We start from the raw sequence: 24601 nt of genomic DNA, 5'->3' as shown, positions 1-24601 counted from the left end.
GTTAAAATGGTTGTAAATATGGGCATGCAAGGAAATATGGCTGAAATGAATCTGTGTGCACATATTGTGGATCTGAAGGACATGCCACACAATGGAAGTGCAGTGAACCAAAGTGTATAAACTGTGGGTAAGACCATCATGCAAGGTCCAAAGAATGTATGTACTATATTTACAATACAGAATTAAAAATCTTACAAGAAAGAACTGGGATTTCTATCAAAGAAGCTAAATTCGAATTAAAAGTGAAAGGAATTCAAGATCTGACTAAGGAACGTACATATTCTTCAATAACAAGAACAATAATGAAACAAAAACGCATACAGTACTGATAGAACGGAGCACAGAAAAGTCAATCTCAAGAAGAAATTAGTGCTTTAGAAATAAAAACGAAAATGGTAAAGAATAAGAAACAGGTACAAATGAGATGGATAACATTTTATCCAACTCACTTGATATATTAATGCAAATAGGAACACAGGAGGATGCTGCTATGGAAATAACAGAGGAGGGTCATGATGGACTGGGAATTAAAGATAAGACAAGGCCTTTGGAGGGAACACCACCCAAAACAAAGAAACCAATTATTATTAGAGAAACTTCAGTTAAACCAAAGATAAAGGAGATGAAGAAAGAACAAAAACTAAAGCAAGATAAAAACATATACCTTTATCTCCTATTATAATAGTAAAACCCTTGAAGGCAGATATCCAAAACACTGGAGAAGTGAAAGAGAACCATACCACAGATACCAGTGATTATGTCAAGGGAGAAGAGATTACTCCATCTCCAGTAATTGGTACAAGAACAAATGAAAAAAGAAATATACATGATAATAGATGTGGATGTAATGATTGTTTCATTGAATTATGCAATGATAAAAAAAACATAAAAGATGGTTTAACAAAGATTATAAGAAATTTTGTGAAATACTGTATACAAAAAGCAAAACAACTGATTTGAGCACCCATGAAAATGGTTGCATGTGCATTGAGTACTTAATATATTATAAAAAAAAAACAAATGAATATCGTGAGTAAATTATTGGAAAAATCCAAGTTCATAATACAAAAATAAGAAAGCAAAACTCGACCGCTACAGCATAATATTTTCAATAGCTATTTTATACAATAGAACGTAAAAGGTTTTCAGATCAGAATACAGTACACCTAGGAGAAATACAATTACTAAAAGAATATGAACCAATGATATTATGTTTACAACATGTCAACAAAACAATATCAACAACAGGTAAATATACCTTAGCATCAACATCACGGGAGGAAGAAGGAAATTTAGGTACAGCCATAAATGTACATAACAAAGTAGTTTATGACAAAGTACCTGTAAACATTACTGACTTGCAAATATCAGGTATTAAAATCTGAATGAAAAACGATAATTATGTAATTTATAATTTATACAACCAACCTAATAAAAATTACAACATTGACAAACTTAAAGAATTACTTAACAATACCAAGGAACCTACATTAATAGTAGGCGATTTTAATGCTCACAACTCTATATGGGACTGTAATTGTTCAAACTCAAATAGAGCAGGAAGTAAAGCAGAAGAATTTATGGATTCAAATGATATGTACTGTATAGATGACGATGAAGTCAGCACACATTATTCAAAAACGCATGGAACATTTTCCTCAGTAGACTTAACTCTATGTACCTCAAATATAGTAGACAGATTAGATTGGAATACAGTTGATGACTTGCACACCAGTGATCATCTCCCAATATTAATTTCCTTATTACAAAATGATCCTGCGAAACATGTCACTTACTATAACATTTATAAAGCAGATTGGGAGCGGTATGAAATGCACACTAAGAATATACCAACATTTGAATATTTAAATGAACATAATGAAACTAATAAATTTCTTGTTGATTTCATTAAAAATGCTGCTGATAAAGCAATACCAAAATCAAAACCTCATCCAAATAAAACAAAGTTCCATGGTGGTTTGATAAGCTAACAGAATTAATAAAAATAAAACACTCAGTAGGGAAACAACTAGATAATTTAAATAGAAAATTCAACAAAATGAATAAAGCATTATCAATATTAGAAGCAACTTGACAAAAAATTACTATATCATTACTAGAAACTGATACATTAAAATCTCCCTACTACAAATTATCTGCAAAATTTAAAAAATAAGTAATTCAAGGAAGAATAATTTCATGGAGAAAATATGTGTCAGAACTTTTAATAATACTTTACTTCCATACAAAGAATATGGGAGAAATTCAGGAAAATAAATGGTTTCTATGTTAACCACCTAGACATGCAATATTGAAAGTTGGGAAAAGAATGCTTGATCTGAAAGAAATAAGTAATGTAATAGGAGGAAACTTGGCAAAAAGAAAAGAATACTTGATGCAAAAGAAATAAGTAATGTAATAGGAGAAAACTTGGCAAATGTAGGTAGTGATAATAATTTAGATGAACACTTCTGCACAAAGAAAAATAATATAGAATTAATAACAGAAAATTTTGAAAAAATAGAAGATATATATTATAATAGAAAATTTAATATGGAAGAGTTGGAATATGCTCTCTTGAACAGCAATAAATCTTCCCCTGGAGGTGACAATATTTGTTTTGAAATGATCTGCCACTTAGCACCTTTAGCAAAGTCATACTTATTAGTTTTATAATCACTAATGGCTTTGAAGCTTATTTCCTGGTGAATGGCATAAAGTTATAATTATTCCTATACCAGAACCTGGAAAGGATCCCAGTAATGTTAACAATCACTGACCAGTTGCACAACATCCTCAGGGAGAATGTTCCACAGACCAATGGTGTCAGGAATGAAGGTCCTCTGGAACTGAGAAGTTTGACAGCGAGGCACATTTACTGCATGTTGGTTCTGCTGCTCAACAAATCTGGTTGCTCTCAGCAGGAAATGGGGATCAGGGATTAATTGTGACTGTGAAAGATCTCTATTAAAATACAAGTTATGAAAAATTGATAAAAAAAGATACCATCTGCCGATGGCCCAAGTCATAACTAGCAGAGGCAGACACCCACAACAGAGAACAGTATTCTAGCAGAGGAGGGACCAGTGACCTAAAACAGGATGCACTGATCTTATAACTGTTATAAATACATGAGGCCTTACTAACAATACCTAACTTCCATGCAGCATTTGCTGATATTTTCATTAGATGTTTCTCAAAAGTAAGATGTGAGTCACACCAAGTAAAGTTAAAGCTTCAGATTCATTTTGCAGAGTCCCATTCACCTAAGGGGGAGGATTGGGTGGAAAATCAGTACAAGATCTACTAATCAATAGTATTTTTGTTTTACTGGAGTTCAGCCTCATACCCCACCAAGTAGACCATTTACTAACAAGTGTTGCATCATTAGCATACTGAGCAATCTTGTTTTCCAGGTCAACAACCATATCACTTGTATACAATAAAAATAATAGTAGACCAGGAACACTACCTTGTGGAACTCCAGACACAGTAGGTCTTGGTTCTGTAAAGATCTCATCAACAGCTACTTGCTGCTGTCTACCTTTAAGAAAATCTTGAAGTAATCCTGAAACATACTGACCTAGTCCAAGATTCTGAAATTTATTATTAGTGCCTTCTGATTTACTAAATCAATAGCAGCCCTAAAATCTGTTTGAATTACTCTGCACTGAAAGCCCTTACCAAGGTTCTGTTGCAAATGACATGTCAAATCTTAAAGAGCACCACTGGACCTAACTGCTTCCTATATGCTTATTGATATCACCTAACAATCCTTTGGATTCTGAATACTGTAATTGTAAAGTGGCTTAAAAATAATTTTTTCGGCATCTTTGGAGAGCGCATGGAGAATAGAAATTGCCTGTAGTTACTGCTGTCTGCAGATATGCCACTCTTTGGAATGGGCACTGTATTACTAAGTTTGCTCTCATCCGCAAAGCTACTTCGTAGACCTAAAAATCTATAGAATCTACTAATCTTGAGAGATAACACACTAGAAACCTTTTTAAATACAAGGGAAGAAACCATCAGGATCATCACCCCAGCTATCAAGAATATCAAGAATTTTCCTAACATCCCTAGAGCGAAATACAAATTTTGTAAGAATAGTTCAGGATGACAAGTATCAGAGAGAGGAATATTCTCAGTTGATTACTTAGCTTCAAGAGCTTGATGAAACAGTTGAGACTTGTCCGTAGGGCCAGTAACCAATCTACCATCGTCCATCTACTTTAGCTGGTAGTCTGTTCCAAAATGGGCTGTCATGTAAGACATTCCCACTTTACATCCACTGAATCTAGTTGGTTATTACTTGAGGCAAATAGAAATTTGCATTGATGTTTTTATACCTCTAAGCATCTTAAATTTTTCTGTCATTGGACATCATAATTGACATCTTCCCAGAGAAAATAAGTAAAGGCATTCTAACCTCCTTTTATATCCAATATGGCTGATTGATGGTGTTAATTTAATTGGTCTTGCCAATACTGCGTCTAATCTTTCAGGCCTTCCAATGATAAGGCGTCTAAAAGTAGATCACATACTCTTAAGGGAGTTTTAAATAGTGTATTTCATAAATTTGTATAAATTTAGTTCTGTTTCCTTTTTCTAAGTGGTAGAGGGTTGCAAGTTAATAATTATAATGGCTTCTAGATCTTTCTTTTGATAACTTCTGTCTCTAGAAAACCAGTTAGTGCTTATCATTCTTGTTTGTATGACGTAGTTGTATGAATGTTTTTATCTTTGTTGAATATCATCTGATCATTCCTCTGTTTTCTTCAGGAGTTCTTCCAACTGCTTTACTGTCATATCCTATCAGCAGTGGTACTAGCAAACGTGCTTAATTTGCAAACCAATCCTAAGGCCATTTCATGTATTTAGATATGGTAGAGAGTGTCCTTTTGATTAAAACTCTGTTTAGCCAGCCTTTATCTCATCTCCTAGTTCATCCATAAAACCCAGACTTTGTACTTTTCATTTGAAAATGTTATGTAGCTTCTGGTTAAAGTTCTTATAGAAATCATGATAAAGTATATCTGTTACTATACTTTTATCAAATACTAAATATCCTGTGGAAGAGTTTTAAGGCTTATAAGCATGATCTTCCATTGAAAAATCCAAGACGGCTGTCTAGCTGTATTAGATTGCGTCTTCCCAGGAGCTGAAGTCAAGTTGATAGGCCTATGGTTCTCTGGTTCATTCTTTGAATGCTTCTTGAATTTTGATGCAGTAATATGCAGTTGCCTGTCCATCACCACTTTTATTTTTCCTATAATGTTTCTAGATGTTTTATTTTTTCCATAATGACTCATTTCCTCTGCATATTATTGCTAAGGTGTATTCTTCAGTGTGATCACACGCAAAGCATTCATATAGTAGCTCAGCCATGCCTGAATCACTACCAAATGATATTACCAAACTTAACTTTCAAAGGCCCTGTTGTTAAGTAAATAAGTGGCAATGAGAGAGAGAGAGAGAGAGAGAGAGAGAGAGAGAGAGAGAGAGAGAGAGAGAGAGAGAGAGAGAGAGAGAGAGAGAGAGAGAGATTGGCTATAAGTAGGCTATAAGTACTGTAGTTATACCTACATGTATACATAATTAAACTAAAATATATTTTAATTTAAGCAAAAGAAATTTACATAATGAAAAAGAACTGAAAAGTACTGCAGTTGCACTAAAAATAATGTGGAGTACATTGTTGGGAAAATTGAATGTTCATAGGTTTATTGTTTGCTTAGAGACCTTTCCTAAAAAAAGGAGCAATTTTAGGATGAGAAGTAAAAATAAGAAAATTATATAAGATTTTAAATAAACTTTCCTGACTTTGACTTTCTTACTTTTTAATGTAAAGTCACTTTAAAAAAAAGTACTTTAGTCATAGAATAAACTTAGAACATTAAATATTCTCAGATATACCCATCAAATTTTAAAAATCTGGAGATACTTTTTCACAATTCTTTTTCATCCAGGAATGATGAATGGGGTTTGCCTTCGTCAGGGCTATTTGAGAGAGAGTGAGAGAAAGAGAGAAGTATGTTGTTAGTTAGATGATGACAGAAGGGAAGTAGTTATGCATACACAAGAGTAGAAAGTGAAGGATAGGCAAAAACTATTAAAATATTAAAGTACAGTATGATAATCAATGGTACAATTTCTTCCTCAGCATTCCTGGCGGCAATGATGAACAGTTTTGTTCATGTTGTTATGTATTTGTACTATGGATTATCAGCTTTTGGACCATCTGTACAGAAGTATTTGTGGTGGAAAAAACATATCACTTGCATCCAGTTGGTAAGTGTTCTTTTATCTTTGATAAATGTTTTTAGATTAGAAGCATTACAGTTAAGGATTAAGGGATTGGGTGGGTGGTCATGCTTTCTTAAAAAACTTTTCCCTGAAAAGGATGAACTGTTAGGGTAACAAAATTTTCAAGTACCGAATTGGTCTTCATTTAGCATAGGTGACTAACTTGTTTAAAACAAGTTTGCTTGCTGTGTAGTATTCTATTACCCTGATCATCATAAGAAAGTTAGTGGTTTACAATAAAGTATTAATTGAATTTTCTTAATATTTTTTTCCAATTAAATACTTTGTATTTTTCTTTATTTGAAGATTTACTGTCTACGAGTACTGTAAGCCCCCCATATTCGCGGGGGATGCATACCGCACCCCCCTCAAATAGCTAAAATCCGTGAATACTTAAAACCCCTCTAAAAACAGTTAGAACTGCCTATTTTGATAGTTTAAACACAAAAAAAAACCTCTAAAAATGCTTATACCTTAGTATTTTATTAGTTTTATCACAAAAAGTGCATTTAGTCATGAAAATTATATGAAAATACAGTAATTAGTGAATATTTCTCAGTGAAAAATACCGTGAATGGGCGAATTTTCAACGAATAATGGGTATATACGTTCCACAGAGAAATCCTTGAATAGGTGGGTCCGCGAATAGTGAGACCGCAAATACGGGGGGTTTACTGTAGTTGTTCATTGTGATGCTCCACTGTAACAACAGTAGAAGCTCATCATTAAGGCACTTGTATATGAGTTCCTTAATTTTAGCACAAATGACATTGCTGATATATATTAAAACTGAATATTTTTTATTTCTTACCATGGATCAAAGTTTCTATACAAATGCAGATCTAATATGTTACATGAAAATTCAGTTTGAAAGTGATTGTGCGTATTGTTAATACAAACCATTGCCTTGCTTAGGCTAGCTCATGCTTTCAAAGTGGTCTACCATATACGTACAGTACATACTTTGTAAAAAGAGAGGTGGATGGATTCCCCTCAAGCTCTCTTAGGACATGTTAATTCAGTATGAAATGACTTTTGAAGTGAAATGTATACACCCAGTAAATGCAATGGCTAAAACAAGTATGCATCATAAACTCCCTTGTATCCAATGTTTAACCCACGAAGTTTTATGAGGATGCTGTCAGTATGTGATGCCCTTTTTCCAACTTGTTGAAAATTTTCTTTCGAATTTTCCTTGACATTTAGCTTAAAAACCCAAATGCCAATGTTTTATTTACCATTAAAATTGCCAGGAAATGGTGCTCATCACTTAAATTTAAATTATAAAAAAAATTGATTGTTTTGTAATGAAAAAAAAATGTGAAAACTAAAAAGAAAAAATTTTTAGTTTTCAATTTCTTAATTTTAGGCCAACAAAACACATGTATTACTGTATTGATGCAGTTATGTTTTTACAAATGTATAGAAAGAAAATTTACTTCAGAAATTGGAGAGAAAAATTAAAATATCACAAGAAGGTTAATTGCAATAAAATATCTAGTGAAAGCAACTTGCAACACACTCCCAAGACACTCACAAATCTCACAAATCTGATTTCTTTATTTGCACATTTATTCATTTCCCCCACTATACTGTCAGTGACAGCACCCAGTAGGAATAAAGAAAAAAGTCTATAGGCTCAGAATTTCTGTGAGGTACATTAACTGGTGCTGCATTTCCTTGAAGAAAAGAATATTTAGTGCCAAAATCCACATCTTCCAGTAGATAGCCATGTGCCCAACAAATGAGACATTACCACTTGCTCCATAATCACTATCATCACTATACTGTGTATCACTTACAAATATAGTACAGTGCTTCAAAATCTTCACTTTCGGATACTGTTTATGTCAAAACCATCCCTGCTGCCTTCCCAGTCACTGTCACTCATTTCTCTTTCCATTACTTTGCAAAAGTAATAACTTCAGATACAAAAAAGTATGCACAATTTTCAAACTTCCTGATTGCTGCCAATATACACATGAACTTTCATGAAAAAATTAAAGTTACCCTTTCCTTGGACAGCTTTTTTTTTTTTTTTTTTTTTACAGACTAACAGGTCTGTTGTAGGCACTAAATGCCAATCAGCCAGTTCCACTATGCTTTTGCTTGTGTGCCTAGATTAAGCTATTCTGCTAACCAGGTATTCTCCCCCCTCTCACTCCTCTCCATCTTCCCTGCCTCCGATTGATAACTCCTGCATTGACAATAAATTTATTTTAGAAACAAAATTGTTGGTTAAATATAAGAAAGTATTTGAAAGCTTTGTTTTGAAATCAGATTTTCAGTATGTTTAATAAAATAAAGTTACATAAATGTTTGTGTTTGTATTATGTAAAGTCAGTGTGTAAGCCTAGCCTGCATGCATATACATACTGTACACATAAAGTATACTATAACAGCCCGGGTTCGAAGGGCCATCTTCTATTGAGTGTATCTGTTTTTAAGAACAGAATTAGACTTCTCACTTTTCTTGAGACGTCTCTGGTAGCCGTGGCACTTTCTTGTGTCAGCAGATTCCTTCTCCTTTGTCATAAGATTCTCACTAAGCCTATGTTTACACAAAGGCCTACTGAAGTGAGACACTGATATACAAAATTAGACTTTATTAACGAACCTAACGAAAGTATCTCTGCAAAAGCTACAGTCGTGAAATAGAGTGACTCACACTCCCTATTAAAAGAACACATTACTAGAGGAAATACTGTTTCTCGAACTAGCATAGGCATTATTTTATGCCAAGCAATTCTAGTGATTAACACCCTGGTCATCAAACAAAGTAATAAGGTCATAAAGACCACAATAAATGTCATATCATATTGTAAGAGTAAAGTACACCACTTCCACATAAATCGTCCTCCAGGACAATGTTCAATTTCCTGTAGAAAGAAATATATCATTGTATTAAAACCTGCAATTTTGAATGTACATACATGTTCAAACAAAAATGGGCAAGACATTGTTCAGGTTCACTGTTTTTCAACCAGGGGGTTTTCCTGCTAAAGTCTGAGAAAGAGAAAAATGTCACTGTGCGGTTTTTACTTACTTCTATGGCCGCAAATAATGTATCTTCATACTGGCGGGTTCTTTGATCACTACACCAGGTTAAAACACATATCCGCTATTACAGCTCGAGGCAGTCTCTTCGTGAGAGTCACTGTTCTCTCTCATATATCATGGGGGATCGCACATATACACAGACACATACCTCCCCGGAATCTGGGCATTTCCGGTCCGTTAGCTCAGTGACCGAACAAACACACATTGTTTCCATGCGCTCTGGCCATGATCAAATAGTTCTCTGCATCTGACTGAACAAATTCCAATGTCAGCACAAAAGACCTGCCATGGGAGCCACTGTTCAAAGACTTTCAAAGACTTTCAAAGGTCACCCTCGTGACTGTTACATATGTATATTAACATTTATTTAATGCAGTACAGGTATTGTACTTAATATAGCAATTAGTGTTATACAAGTAGTGCTTGAGTTACGATAATTCGTCGTACGATAATTCGAGTTTACAATGGGGTTAGCAATTAATACTGATACAGCAATATTTAGAAAATATTTTAAAATTTCGCGTGGGCGCAGGCAACAGCATACAATCAGGCAGCAAGGGAGACCAACTTCTTTTCCTCCATCTCTTTATTCCATCTTCTAGTTAAAAAAGTAAGAGAATGATAAAAGTATTGTTAGTAACCTTATACTCTTGCGAAAATGCGTACAGCCATAAACAACTGAACGAGAAACTGTTGTTTTGCTAATAACCGAATCGGATAACAACTATTTTGCTTGTATTTCAACCATCATACGGTTAAACATTTACCGTAGTTATGTTAAAAATTACGATAAGTACAGTAGGACTAATATATTTTTACATTATACCCTTATCCGCTTTGGGGAAAAGATCGGCAAGGAAATATACTGCTACAGTAAATTTAAGCTGCAAGTTGTAGCTGAAGCTGAGAAAACACTGTTCAAGCTGCTAATGACTATAAATTATTGTGCATTGGCAACATGGATGAAACTCGACTGTAAATAAAATTGGAGAGAGTATTTTAATCAAAACTACTGGGCATGAAAGAACACACATTACTGTTGTTTTCACGCCGATAAAAGATAAATACATAAGCTCATAGTATGATGATGAAATCAAGAGAAAACAGCAAACGGAATCTTGATTTTTTTTTACATAACACAAACATGCCCCCAAACGGCCAGCCACCAACGTCATGTATTAACGAAAAAAATAGCTCAATTAATTTCACAACGAAACATTTAAATTATATTTTGACTTGAAAACACTTCATATAATGAAAAATATCCTTGTCCCATATAAATAAAGTATCTAGAGATTCATTTATGCCAACTAGAAGCAAGAAAAGCGCTCTGAACAGAGTTAAATGTGGAGAAATAAACACTGGGTGATCTATTCCCAAACCAAAACATTTTATTGCTGTGATTGCGATTTATAATGCAAAAGCAATATGAAAATGCATACAATTGGGTACAATGAGGTAAAGCATAACTTTTTAAAAGGTCCATAGAAAAGATGCACATTCGTTATTTTGATGTTTGTATAATACGGTGTTAATATGTGAAAATAGAGTACATTATAATGTAGGCTAGGCTACCATATATGATATACCAAAGTGTAGGCTAAGCCTTGTTTGTTATTCAATTTCTCTTTATACTGAATTATCATAAGTCATTGAACCTGCAGAATTAGCTAACACTAATAATTACTATACTGTATATGTACAGAGTATACTGTGTAGTGTAGGCTGGGCTACCATTTCTGTATAGATGGTACTGATTACCCTAGTGCAGGCTAGGCCATATTCGAGATAGGATTTTTTCAACAAGTGATGGTTTTTTTGGAACCTAACCCTATTGTAAGTAGGGCAGTACCTGTATACATATTTTTCAGTCTATGCATATGTGTGTGTATATGCCCTCACCTTGTTCTCTCTTGGCTCTACAAGAAGCTGGCTATCCTTTTGTGAATTTGGCCAATGAGCTCTCTATGGATTCTGCCACATAAATGGATAAGCACAATTTAGAAATGGCCTCAAGTCTAGGGCATATGAGGTTGCTAAAAATATCCCATTTATGAACACTAAGTGTATATTTAAAATAGGAATTGAAACATGGAACCTTAAATTGTATCGGAAAGACAGACCTGGTAGAAAATTAATTCAAGAGATATGGATTGGACATTGTAGCTGTATGTGAATCCTGGAGCAAAGGAATGGGAAGAGAGATTGGATATGTATTCAGAAAGATTAAATGGAACTGGTAAAGAAGTAGGCATGCTTGTAATGCTAAATGCAGAAAAGGCAGTGACTGACCAGAGAGCAGTGAGCAGTAAGTTGCAGCTGGCAACAATTCATTAAAACATTGCAGTTTGAGTAACTGTATTATAGTGTTGTATGCACCAACAATGAACTCTAAAGAAATAAAAGATAAGTTTTATATAGAACTGTAGAATGTTATAAATGAAATAGCAGAAGGAAATATGGGTGGTGTTTGTGGTGATATGAATGCAAAGGTTGGAAGGAACAATGAAGGTATGAAGGATGTAATGGGTAAGGAAGTCCTAGGAGCTGTAAACAAAGTCAGGGTGCAGTTTATTAGTTTTGTGCAGCAAATAATTTGGTAATTGTAGTTACAGTGCTTTTTCCAACAAAAAGACAACCATAAATACGCTTAGACATCTCTAGAGGAGCAGATGTTGACAGTGGTCACCGACTTGTCATAGCCACACTAAAGCTGAAATTAGAAGCATCTGATGGAAAAGTTGACACAAGTACCTAGGTTTGATATAGTACAGCCTCTTTAATATAAACATCAAGAGGCTTTTGCTATTGAACGTCAGAATAGATTTGCAGTCATAGAAACTGTATTTGAGGAGGAGCAGGCAATCACTGGAAAAGAAGCATGGGGATATGGGGTAACTAGACAGAAATCTTGGACTTCAATTGAGACCTGGGATACAATAGAAAATAGACAAAAGCAGTAGTTTCACAAGGACAGAAATTCAGGGAGAAGATGAACTCAAAGTAGAATATGCTAAGCACTCAAATCTAGATACTGTAGTGAAATTAAAGCTCAAGAAGTGATAAGAGGAAATATTTTGGCTAACAGGCTGATGATGTTTACAAGCCTTGAATTTTGAAAGCAAGAGATGTGAGGGGGTGATAATTCGATTGATATAACAGAAGCTCATGAAGACTCGAATGTGCTTATGAATGAATTCTCAGTGTTTTTTATAAGTGGAATCAATATAAAGAATTTGCAGTAATTAGTCGTTGCTAATAGGGAGTGTTATTTTACCTATTGTGTTTGCCCTTCTCATAGATTTTTTAATGCAAAAAGTGGTTGCAGTTGGATGAGAAGTTTAGATTGGAGTAACAATAGAAACTTTGACAGAATATACAGATACTGTAATGCTGTTTTCATCAGCAACACACAAGAATTGCAAACCTTGCCTAATATAATGCATCATATATCAAATGAGATGGGACTCAAAATAAATTTAAGAAAAGAAGTAACGAGGACAGTATGTGAAAAGGGAAAAAATAATAATAGATGGAGAAAGGGTTAATGAGATTTGATCTTTCAGACATTTAGTAATATTGATATCCAGTACGGGCAATCCCTGGCTATCAGCGGGCTCAATTATCGGCGATCTGGTTTTTTGGCACTTGTCTAGCGACGAAAATCGGCAATTTTCGGCGCCAATATGCACTGATTTTTGCTTATTGGTGCTGATACATACCTAACAAAGGAGCCGATAAGTGGCAAAAACAGCCGAACGGCAATTTTTGCGAATCGTCACACTATCGGAACAGAATCCCTGCCAATAACCGGGGACTGCCTGTATAGGTTTCTTGAATTGGAATTCATTGAAGGGCTAAAATATACCAGTCGCACATTGGGCAAGCTGAATGAGATTAGAAAACAGGGTGAAATTGCATATAAGAAAGATTATACATAAGTCAAGTAGACTCTGTTGCTATATGGACTAGAATCATTGTATGACAGTGGAATTACACTTAAATGATTTTGTTCATTTCAAAATGAAGCTTAAGAAACAGTAGCATAAAGGAAATCATGGAAGTTTTATATGTTTATGAAATAGTGATTGAACTAGGATGGAGATGGCTTGCTCATGACCTTTGCACAATCCATGGGTGAAGAGTAATGTGTAAGCTGGGCTATAGACATCACAGGAGTTGGAAGACATAGACAAACTTGCATGAGAACTGTGAGGAGGGAGGTTGTGCATGAGCTGAGATTTGTTGAAGGTAAAACACAGAAAAGACATAAGTGGCAGAATTCCACAGAGTCCATCTTTCGCTTCATTAAAGAGAGGCCATCAGTAGTTACCATGATACTTTTCTGATAAGGAGTTATTAACCACATTTCATCACCCACAGACCACTTTATGTCCCATGAATAACTTTAATCTAGCATGTTACCTTGCCAGCCATAAGTTGGCAGAAGAGACCATCATTCTTAATTGCCTCAGAAAGCCTCCTTGGCAGTTGGGAAGCTTCCTTGTTGGACTTTATAGCTTCTCATAATTAGTAGATGTATTCTTGACACCATGCCACAGATTTTATGAATAATATTGGTTGGTTCAGGCATTATTTGTGTTTCTGGTAACTGCAACTTAACACGTCATGGCAGGCATTGAAACAAAGATTTGTGTGATGCCTAAGTTTTAAAATTTTAGTATGCCAACTGATGGGTTTAATAACATTCCAAGCAGTTTCATCTGTATCCAGTTATTACCAGAAACCCTTTCTGGGGAATGTTAAGAGAACATTTACATCTCCCGTGACATGGTATTTTACTTATACTGTATAAAAGAGAATGTAGGAACACATTGTATTGTTTTAATAATTTCCATGTTCATAATGTATAACTTTAATTTTGTATTTATACTGAAGCTTATACTTTCAGTAAAGTCACATTACCCTCATATTGTCTACTCTCTTACAGATGGGTAAAAGATATCAAAATTTTGGTGTGTATGTTAAGAGACAAAAAAATTGTTTTGAACTTTTTTTTTTTTAGTTAATCAATGAGATTTTGTGGAATGCATGCATCATTTACTGTAGGTCATCAAAGTAGTTGAGTGTATCTGAATGACTGCTAAACTTCATGTTTTATATGTTTTATCCTTTGAAGCAAAGCTGTAATTTTCAATATATTTCAGATTCAGTTCAGCAGTGCAGGTGTGTTGGGTATTCGGGCAATAATTGTTGGATGTGACTTCCCCTTGTGGATGCAGTATGCTCTTGTTGTCTACATGTCTTCTTTTATTGTGCTTTTTGGACAGTTTTATGTACAAGCATACAGGAAAAAAGTGAGTTTTTTCATTTGTTTACTTTAATGAGTGTAGAGGTAAATGGATAAAAATGATTTTTTCTCGAGTCCAGTTGTAATTTTTAATATTTTTTATGTTTACAACAGCAAAGGAGAATAAAGGAAACTAGAAATGGTGCTGTCAGTCATCAAAATGGTACAGGTGGACTGGTTGCCAATGGCGTTACCACATCTAAGGTAACTAATAAATCACCATCTTCCCATGCATCTAAGGTAGGTTTATTTGTGGCTTGACAAATTTTCAAGCCTTCAGTTTTTCATTTATGCTTGTATTCCTGGTTGAGAATTGACAGGCATCTTAAATTACTCCATAAACTAGTACAACAGTAGTGAGAGTTAAGCAAGCCCTCATGGTCTCAGTAACCTAATTTCTAGAAAAAAATTCCCAACTCAGAAGAGTCACTCTCATTTTGGATATCAAATGCAATATAATTACATTTCTGTAATTATATTTCTATGTGTTTGTAAATGGCAGTGTAAGTAATGCTACTCACTAGGCTAGTGTACATTCCTATGGAATAACTGTATTGTATGAGCTTCATGGGTTTATACATGGCCATTGCCTTACTTTGTTGTCCACCTTGATCAACCACACTATGTTCTCATTAAGACAAAGATCTTGCTACATTAAGTTGTATGAGACCCCCTTCCCCCCTCTTTTGGTTCACCCAGTCTTGTTTTTCAATTTATTTACCATTCTCTCTGCCTGCCCAGCCCTCCATTTCTATCCATATGCTTTGGTTAACCTTTCTCTAAGTTTTATAATTTTAATGCAGTACAGTAAATCCCCAACTTAGTTTATCTCGTTTAGTACATACGTTAGTGGATTGCTAAATGCTACTCACTTTAGCAAAAATCATTCTAAAATTTCACTAAATCAAGAGATGTTTTTTAGCTCCCTACGCAGAATTATGGTTTACTAAATAATCTTCAGATTAACAAAGAAATAACCCGGAAATTTCACAAAAAGGAATACATTCACTAACTCTCCATACCCCTGAACCTGGAAAAATTGTTGATGTACCTTATAAGTATGAATAGTGCTTTCCTTCTTTGTGATTTGTTGTTGAGTGAGTCTTCATTCATGTTCAGTCACTTCTTTGTCTTCATGTCTGTCCTTTTTTTCTCAGGCATCTTGAGAATCATGTACCTTGCACTAAAATATTTTTGCATGGTTTTAGCTAGGTGAATAAAATAGACATTGTACCAATCTTATTTATTCAGAATTTTTATTGTAAGTGTACGCTTTCATAGATGAGTTCGTCAGTAACTTGCCAAGTCTGTAGGGTAATATATTTTAGTTCTTAAGTAGTGTGTATAAAGTGTAAAGGAATCTTGATAGCCAAAAGAAATTATAAAGCATTCAGGTGAGGTTAAAATAGTTTAAAGTGAATTTTTCAAAGACTTACTGAGTGTATAAAACTGCTTTGTTAAGTGTGAAACAAGCTTGTGCCTAAGGTAACAACTTGATGGACTTCAGTACTTGTCAGCTACTTTCCTTGACATCTTCATTGAAAGAAAAGCTCATTATGTTACATCCATATACATAAATGGATTGGGACTTACAGCAGATGAATTTTATCATCGGGGTGTACTTCCTTATGTAGCTTGTATGTAAGCAGCAGAGCTGTATGGTATTTTACCAGCAATTGAGGTTATACCAGTTACGAAAGAGGCAACCTCATCATCATCCGTGATTCCAAAAGCATATACAGGCACTTTGTACTTTTAACTCAACCAACCCATTGATGTTGAACATTATAAAGTACCTTCATATTGTTGAGAATAGAGAAATGTAAATAAGATTATCCACAACAATGCATCCAAGGACCTTGCAGACATTGGAAATAAGTGGATGTAAAATAGCAACTTTGTAATGTTTTTTTTTTTTCTTTCTATTCACTACATAGTACTATATATTTTTATATAAGTAACTTACCCAGTAATTACTTAGCTAAGAGTTTCTACTCGACGGCAGCTTAAATTTTGAAAATTAGCGGTAGCGCTACTCTTTTGTGTATGTAGGTGACTAACCCTGCCCACTTTTGGGGTGAGAGAGAGGAACAACTCATCCAAAAGCTCAATTTGTTTTCTGCTGGCTGAAGACCAACACAGTATTAAGTTACGCAGCTGAATATGAGTTTTTGGTCGAGATCTTCCCCTGTTGGTGAAGTATTTTTGACCTGGTAGACTTTGGCATAGATTATTTAGATAGCTTCAGTTAATAGCTTTCTTGTGACTAGTCTAATAGTCTTACTGATTTTTTACTTACTAATTGTGACCATGTCAGATCCTACCACTTTTAGTTTTAGGTATTGCAGCAAAAGCTGCAATACTCGACTAACTAAAGCTTCATATGACTCGCATGCATTGTGCACTGCCTGTAAGGGACAGGTATGTTCAATTGATTTGATGTGTGAGGAGTGTAAGGGATGGGACGACAAAAAATGGAAAACTCTAGCAACTCATCTTTCTAAATTAGAGAGAGACCGTAAGAGGAATGTGGCTTATAGTGCCGAAGTAAAATCATTAACTAGCCAGGGTTCTATTCAGATGCCTAGTAATGTTGATGAGTCTGTTGTCTCTTCTCCTGCTAAATTAATTTTTCCCATTTCCAGCCCTCCTCCAATTCCATGTACTCTGTCTCCTGGCTTCCGCACTCCTGACCCAGACTGCTACACCAACCTTGAGCAAAGATTTGACCAAATGTTCGGTCTGCTCGCAAGTTCTGTGGCCCAAATTGGGGAATCGATGTGTTTCCTCATGGAAAAGTTTAGTGAAAAAAGTGCTAGTTTGCAGGTGAAGTGATAGTGGAGGAGGTGGCTGCCTGTCCCATTGACTCTCATAGGCAAAGGTCACTGCCATACTTCCCCAACCCTGGGAGGAGGCATACTAGAGGCCCAAGGAAGGTCGGTTAGGTCTGCCCATGGGTAGTCACCCCCTCAGTCGCACCTGTTGCATCCCAGGTTGCGTCAAAAGACAGCCACTGGAAAGGTGTCTCAGGTGTTCATAATCTTTCAAGCTCTGGAGACTCAAGTCTGGGTAAGAGGCACCAGTGGAATTTCTCAGATGAATCTTGCCCTCTGAAAAGGCGCTCTTCATTCAGGGATCGGTTCCCTCCGCTTCCCAGCAAAAGGCTTAGAGAGCCTTCATGTAGCCCACAGCCATTGTGCAGTGCTTGGGAGAGCCCCAAGCGCTTTTCTCAGTTGGATTGTCCTTCAGTAATGCCTGGATTATCTGTGTCTTCTAAGCATGCTTCTCATTCAACTAAGCATGCCTCTTCTCAAGAGCGCCTGCGCTCTTCTGATGGTCACTCTCATTTTGGAAGCGAGTGCCTGTTTGGAGCCGAGCGCCAGTTTGGTGCCAAGTGCCCATTTGGAGCCAAGCGCCCTCTAGTAGCTGAGTGCCCAGATGTTGTAGAATGCCCTGTGGTAATGGAGTGCCAAGTAGTAACAAAGCTCCCATTAGTGGCTGAGCTCCCAGTGGTAGCCGAGCGTGTATTGGCACCAGATCGACGTAGTGTATCGGATCACCGTGCAGTTGCAGAGAACTTGTTGGTGCCCAAGCACCATTCTTCAGTCAGACTTCCATCAGATCATCAGGCACCAGTTCCTGTTGCTTCGGCTTCTTTGTTCAAACTCTTGGCACTGTCATCGGCTGGTTCTACCCACTGCTAGCACATCTAGTGGTATGGGCCCACCTTCTGCTAAGGAACTAGATCCTTTGTTGGCCCCTCTTCAAAGACAGCTGATAGCATTTTGGGACTCCTGCAGAAAGCTGCTTCTGTGCTAGCAGTCACACCTGCAGATCCTTCGCTTTCTCCTATTTCTTCAGATGAAGATGATATAGACCAGGAGGAAGTTCCTTCAGCCTATGCTTCTTTGCTGAGGTATTTACTTAAGAATTTTCCAGATTTTTTCACCCCAGCAGCTCCTGCTTCTCCAGCCTCCTCATTCGTGATGAGCGATCAGCTGTCAAGTTCGAAGAAGCTTCCTAAGATTGTTCTCTCTTCTTCTTCTAAGAAGGCATTGTTGGATTGGACAGTTGCTTAGCTGAGAAGAGCGGCGGCAGAAGCTGTCGCCAGACGTAGACGTAAATCCGCTGACAAAGTCTACCAGAATAAGTGGGCATTCTTTAGACATTGGTGTAAAAGATGAAACATCTCGCCTTCTAAGACCACTTTAGCAGAAATGGCTGATTTTCTGTTGTGTTTACGATCTTCTAGAGGCCTCTCCTCCTCAATGATTAGAGGGTATAGGTCAATGCTGATTTCAGTATTTAGGCATAGAGGTATAGATATTTCTAGGAATCAGGACCTCTCCAAACTGATCAAGTCATTTGACGCGACAAAATCTGAAAGAGAAGTAGTTTGCTCTTGGAATCTGGATGTAGTCCTAAAATGGCTTATGAGTCCCCGCTTTGGACCCATGTGTTCCTCCTCTCTGAGGGACATTACTAGAAAAACTCTGTTTTTAGTGGCCATATCTACAGCTAAAAGAGTTAGTGAAATCCATGCGATGGACAAATGGATTGGATTTTCCCAAGAGAATGTAGTGTGTTCCCTCCTCTTGGGCTTTCTTGCAAAGAACGATAATCCAGCACAACCTTGGCCTAGTTCTTTTTCTATTAAAAGTTTATCTGAGGTTGTAGGGACAGAAGAGAAAGAAAGAGTTCTGTGCCCTGTTAGAGTATCTGATGTTATAGGGACAGAAGAAGAAGAGAGAGTTCTGTGCCCTGTGAGAGCTCTCAGATACTATATTCATCGAACAGAGAAAATCAGAGGTCCAGCAAGTAACTTGTGGTGCTCGGTGAAGAACCCATCAAGGCCATTATCTAAGGATGCACTCTCATTCTTTTTGAGAGATCTCATTGTAGGGGCACATTTTTAAAATAAATGAAGTGAAATTATTACAAAAATAAGTAAGCTGAAAATGTGCATAGCACACCAACCAAAACTGAAGCAATCAACTCTTAATGTAGCCTCCATATTTTTGTTTTCAAATTTTCATAGTCAAGAGTAGGATGCATCTTTGATGTTGGGAAATATGTTAATATCTTATATTTAACATATAATTTTTTTATCACTTTGTTAGCAAATTTAAGCACTCTTAAAATTATCTTGTTGGAGTTATCCATTGGAGGCAGGGGAGATGAAGGGGAGTTATCCATCGGAGGCAGGAGAGATGAAGGGGAGTGAGGGGAAGTGTAGGAGCTGATGAACCCTCACATGCAGACACTCTTACACATGCAAGCAGCCAATGAGAGAAGGAAACTCGTATGATGTTGTCATGACACGTCTCGATCAGCTACACAGAAGCAGTAAACAAAATTATGTGTAATGACATCGTTGTTTAGCAGTTACAGTTGCAAAAGCTCCAAAAGCGCAAAAGTGCCCTCTCAGTCATGAAACGTCTGTGACTTTACTGTAATCTTGCCACATAAAAGTGATAAATTCTTTAGTGGCAATAACATTAAATGTGACGTTGTTGCTTGCAAGTCAGTAACAGTTGTGAAAGTTCCCAAGTAGATGAGAGCCTGCCCAGCCCTCCCCGCCCAGCTCTCCCTGCCCTTCCACCCCGAGTGTGCTTACCCTGGTGTACCACTACAATATCTAACCACCCAAAAGTGATAAACAGAGTGATGTTTTGATGACATTTTGCACGATGTTACTTTAGGGCAATAACAGTGGCAAAAGCTCCCAAGGAGACAAGTCCTCCCCTACTTCCTTGAATGTGCTCACCCAGGCCTACATCCCCACAATACTCATTTCTCATTGTGCTTTATGTTTGTTAACAGGGTTACCATTGAGTTTTTCTACCCACACAGAGTTTTCAGCCGTGTAAAAAGTGTTGTTCGTAAGGCCTCATATATTTATAACTGATAAAATCAGTGCAACCTGCTTTAGGTCATTTGCACTTCCTTTATTGAAATGCTGTTCTCTGGTGTGGATGTCTGCTTCTACCAGAGATTTATCTCTTTTGGATAGAGTGGTTCATGGTGGTAGGTTTCTGTTTCCTAATAGTAGCATTTATGACTTAGATCATTGATGGATGGGCTCTTGTTTGTCACTTTTTCATAAGTTTTATTTCAACAGAGATCTTTCACATTCACAATTGATCCATGACGCCCCTTATCTGCCGAGAACAACTAGATTTGCAGAACAGCAGCACCAGTGTGTGGTAAATGTGCCTCACTGTCAAACTTCTCAGTTCCAGAGGTCCTTTATTCCTCACACTGTTGGACTGTGGAACAGCCTTCCAGAGGATGTTGTGCAGTTGGAATTTCAGAAGTTCAAGCAAAAATGCAATGCATTACTACTCTTATACTATTCTTGCATTTTAATACATTTTTATCTATTTATCTATTTATTTTTTCTTTTTTAACAATACCTCTTCTTTCTGTGTTTCCCTTTAATTCCTCCTAATGAACACCATATTCTTTGGAAATTCCATATTCTTTGGAAGCTTGAATTTCAAATCAATGGCCCCTGTGGGCTTGTTCCATATGAATAAGTTTCATCTACTGAATAATATAATAATAATAATTTTATGCATTTGTATGTATTGTATATTATATATATATATATATATGTATATATATATATATCTAGGTATAATTTGGGGGCTGCTTTTGGGTAATCTTGAGTTGCGGATAATCAAGGGAATACTGGGTTCCAGCACGTAGTTGTGCATGCCAGTGAAGAGGCAGGTAGACTACTGACTCATGAAACAGTGGAACCACTTAAAAAATTTCCAAGGTTTGTTTTGTGTGTACAATTTAGAAATTGAAACTTTAATTCAAGACATTCAACAAGAATGTTGGGACATGGTAAATTGGAAAATGTTAAAGATATTGAATGTTATGGAGTTATGTCCAGAAGACTGGAGACAATGTTATGCTGGTTAAGTGTAGAACACTTTCTCCTGACTTTTGAGTATTCTTCTAACTCATGCAAAGTTGATGTCTGGTGATCACCAGGCATTTTTTGCAGATTGTATGGTCCCCTTGTCCATGAGGCATTTGCTGGTTGAACACTGTTGTCTTTGAGATTTTGGGAATTGATACATATTTGAGCTAGTGGTGAGGATGGCTGGTACATCCTTGCCAGATTCTCAGAGAGGATGTAGTACTATATGTGATATCAATGGCTTTTTTACACTATCATCAAATGCTGGTCTTCTGCAAAATATGTAATTCAGTGTTTTATACATTTAAAAATTTTTTATTGATTGTTTTGATTACTTGTTTTCAGGATATCAGTTTTTAGATACAAGCTAAAAAATAACTAGGTTTGTATACTGTATATGGAATATAAAAATTTTTGGAATATAAAAATTTTTGAAGTTTAACATATATTTTTTTATCTCCACTTTGTAGTGTTATAGAATAATATAGCTAAACATAAAATTACAGTAACATGATAATTACCATCTACTTTAGACAGTATTAGTGATGTATTTTGTGCAGAAAGTTTACAGCTGTTCAGTTCTTTAGACACTAAGTGACTTTTCGGCAGTATGAAACCGAAACATAGTCATCCCTAACTGCAGCTCTTATTTCACTAAATCTTGAATTCACAATAAAAATTGTTGAGTTTTGCACTATGGCATTAGTAAAAAAAAGACCTGAATGGTTAGAAACATTTGAGAATAATGCACTCTTACTCTGCAGAGCAATAAGGATTCCAAGAAAGAAGACCATGCTAATGGGGAAGCAAGGACACATGGGCACACACGCACACGAGCACAGGCTCGCCGATCTCGGCAAGATTCTTAATCTTGTAAGAAAATTAAGCATGGATTTTGATCTTTATCAGAAACTAACATATTTTGAATTAGACTGTTGATAACTTCAAAATCAGTTTGGTCTTGTTAACCTTTTTAGTTTTTTGTAAGGATCTTTATTTGTGTTGTGTATCTTTTTCTTCAGCAATTTTATTTGATATTAAAAACTTTTTCAGAGTTAGAAAAATTCTAGTTGTGAAGCCCATTCTAGTCTATGTTAATTATTCTACATGAAGTAAGTACAATATGACTTTCCTTTTACCTTTATATGAATTTTGCATAAATGGCCATGTTATGGCATAATGTTTTATCCTGTTATAATTTTATTCATGACCATTGTGTTCTGCTCATAATTTCTGCTTTTTAAGTGCTATGAAGAAGCCATAAAAATTTCAAAGAAATCCTTTGTAGTGTTGAATTTTTAGTACAATAGTAATGAGTCCTTTATTTATATTGTTTGAATTTATGGTATTGGTGTGTGGAGATTACTAAAGTCTGTGGCTACAGAAGTCTTGGGGCATTGCAATGCATTGTGTTACTTAAAACATAGTTAACTGCAGAGGCCACTACCAAGTGACATGATCCATTAAGAAAATGAGCATTATCTTTTGAACTAGCTCATTGAAGCCAGCAGTTTTATTGCCCTGTAATAGTAGCCTAAACTTAAATAAATTGGCCTTGCTTCAGTGGACTGGTTAAACTGATAAAAAAATTATTTGCTATATGTAGTCGTGTTGTTTTTTATGATCTATAATATTTTGAACAAGTTCTCAAATTAGCCACTTAAAATTTCTCATTCATTAGAGAGGGGAATACAGCAAAGTAGAAGAATAGGGGAAATCCTACAAGTAATAGAAAATTATAAGCTAGACATGTTGTTGTGTTAGTCACATCAAACAAAAGTTTAGTTTAAGTTAATGTAGACATTTAGTAAAGAGGAAGACAGATGGCATTGTTTTTTCTTTACTATTAACAAAGATCTGATATATTCATTAAGAAGGAACCGTTTGGTCCAGCCCTATGAAAGTTAAGAATGTTAACTCACTGCTCTGGTTTTACTATGTATTTATAATAATAATTTGTTTTATTTATTGGTAAAAATAATAATGCAGGATTTTTTTTTATTCAAACTTGTTTTTAATTAATGGGACTCTCTTTTTTTCTTTTCTGAAGTGGGCATTACATGGCATAAACAATTTTCCCTTTATAAACAAGTCATTTATTGTGGTGTCAAACTCTTTTCCACATTCTATGGTTTCTCAAGACATTTCTTGAATGAGTTTTTCCATGTATTTTATTTATTTTTCTGCAAGGCATTCATTGTCTTTTTTAATTTAAAATTCCTTGTTTATAAACAGGAATTACTATGTTTCTTTTTAATGATGAGTGAGATTGGAAACAGTTTAGGTAAATCATTTATTTTTTCTAAACATGACCTTATATAAAATAGCTAATTTTAGTACAGTATTGGATGTATGAAGCAGTACTTTGTATATTGCTGTTGATCCGTAGTATGTTTGTAAAATTATTATGGTTTTTGTTGTGAAATTCATTAAATTACATTGTTTTACATAATACAGTAATGTTTTGCCTTGTAAGATCTAGGAAAGAACATGAGGAAAAATGGAAAAGATGTGGATGGAGCAAATCAATACACAATGAATAAGAGAAATTTAAATTTAAAAGTGAGACAATAGATTATTGTAGACAGTGAATATGAATTATGAATGTCAGATATAAAGAACCTAAGATAGTCCTTAAGAATATGGGACCTTTGGTTGAAGACAGTTTGAGAACAATAGTTAGAGGGTTCATCAAAATATTTGAAACTGTCAGTAAGGATAACTAATGATTGGTTGAAGACAGTTTGAGGACAGTAATTAGAGGGTTGATCAAAATATATGAAACTGTCAATAAGGAAAGAGGAACCAGATTTGAACAATATTAGTACATAGTGATAAGAAGGGAAAGGTGAGAATTATAGAGTAAAATTATTAGAGCACATGAAAACATGGTTAAAGATGCTTTAAGCAAAAGGTACAGAGGAATTTTCAGTGTAGATGATTGTCAAATTGGCTTTGTACCAAGGAATTTTACTAAAGAGTTATTGTTT

The 24601-nt window shown here is 35.5% G+C and overlaps 1 protein-coding gene across 2 annotated transcripts in view; it reads left to right on the top strand.

Annotated features, from left to right (window-relative positions):
* Window positions 1-24063, top strand: part of LOC136837715 (very long chain fatty acid elongase 4-like) — a 66999-nt gene extending 42936 nt beyond the window's left edge. For both annotated transcript variants that reach the window (XM_067102618.1, XM_067102617.1), the window contains exons 6-9: window positions 6164-6291; window positions 14535-14684; window positions 14792-14917; window positions 22376-24063. In XM_067102618.1, the coding sequence (XP_066958719.1) occupies window positions 6164-6291; window positions 14535-14684; window positions 14792-14917; window positions 22376-22480 (509 nt within the window). In that variant the 3' untranslated portion in view covers window positions 22481-24063. The remainder of the gene's footprint in view (window positions 1-6163; window positions 6292-14534; window positions 14685-14791; window positions 14918-22375) is intronic.
* The last annotated feature ends 538 nt before the right edge of the window (window positions 24064-24601 follow it).

This window comes from Macrobrachium rosenbergii, chromosome 59 (genome assembly GCF_040412425.1).
Source record: "Macrobrachium rosenbergii isolate ZJJX-2024 chromosome 59, ASM4041242v1, whole genome shotgun sequence".
Classification (NCBI taxonomy): domain Eukaryota; kingdom Metazoa; phylum Arthropoda; class Malacostraca; order Decapoda; family Palaemonidae; genus Macrobrachium; species Macrobrachium rosenbergii.
The sequence above is the reverse complement of the archived record's forward strand: the minus strand, read 5'-3'. Positions and strand labels throughout refer to the sequence as shown.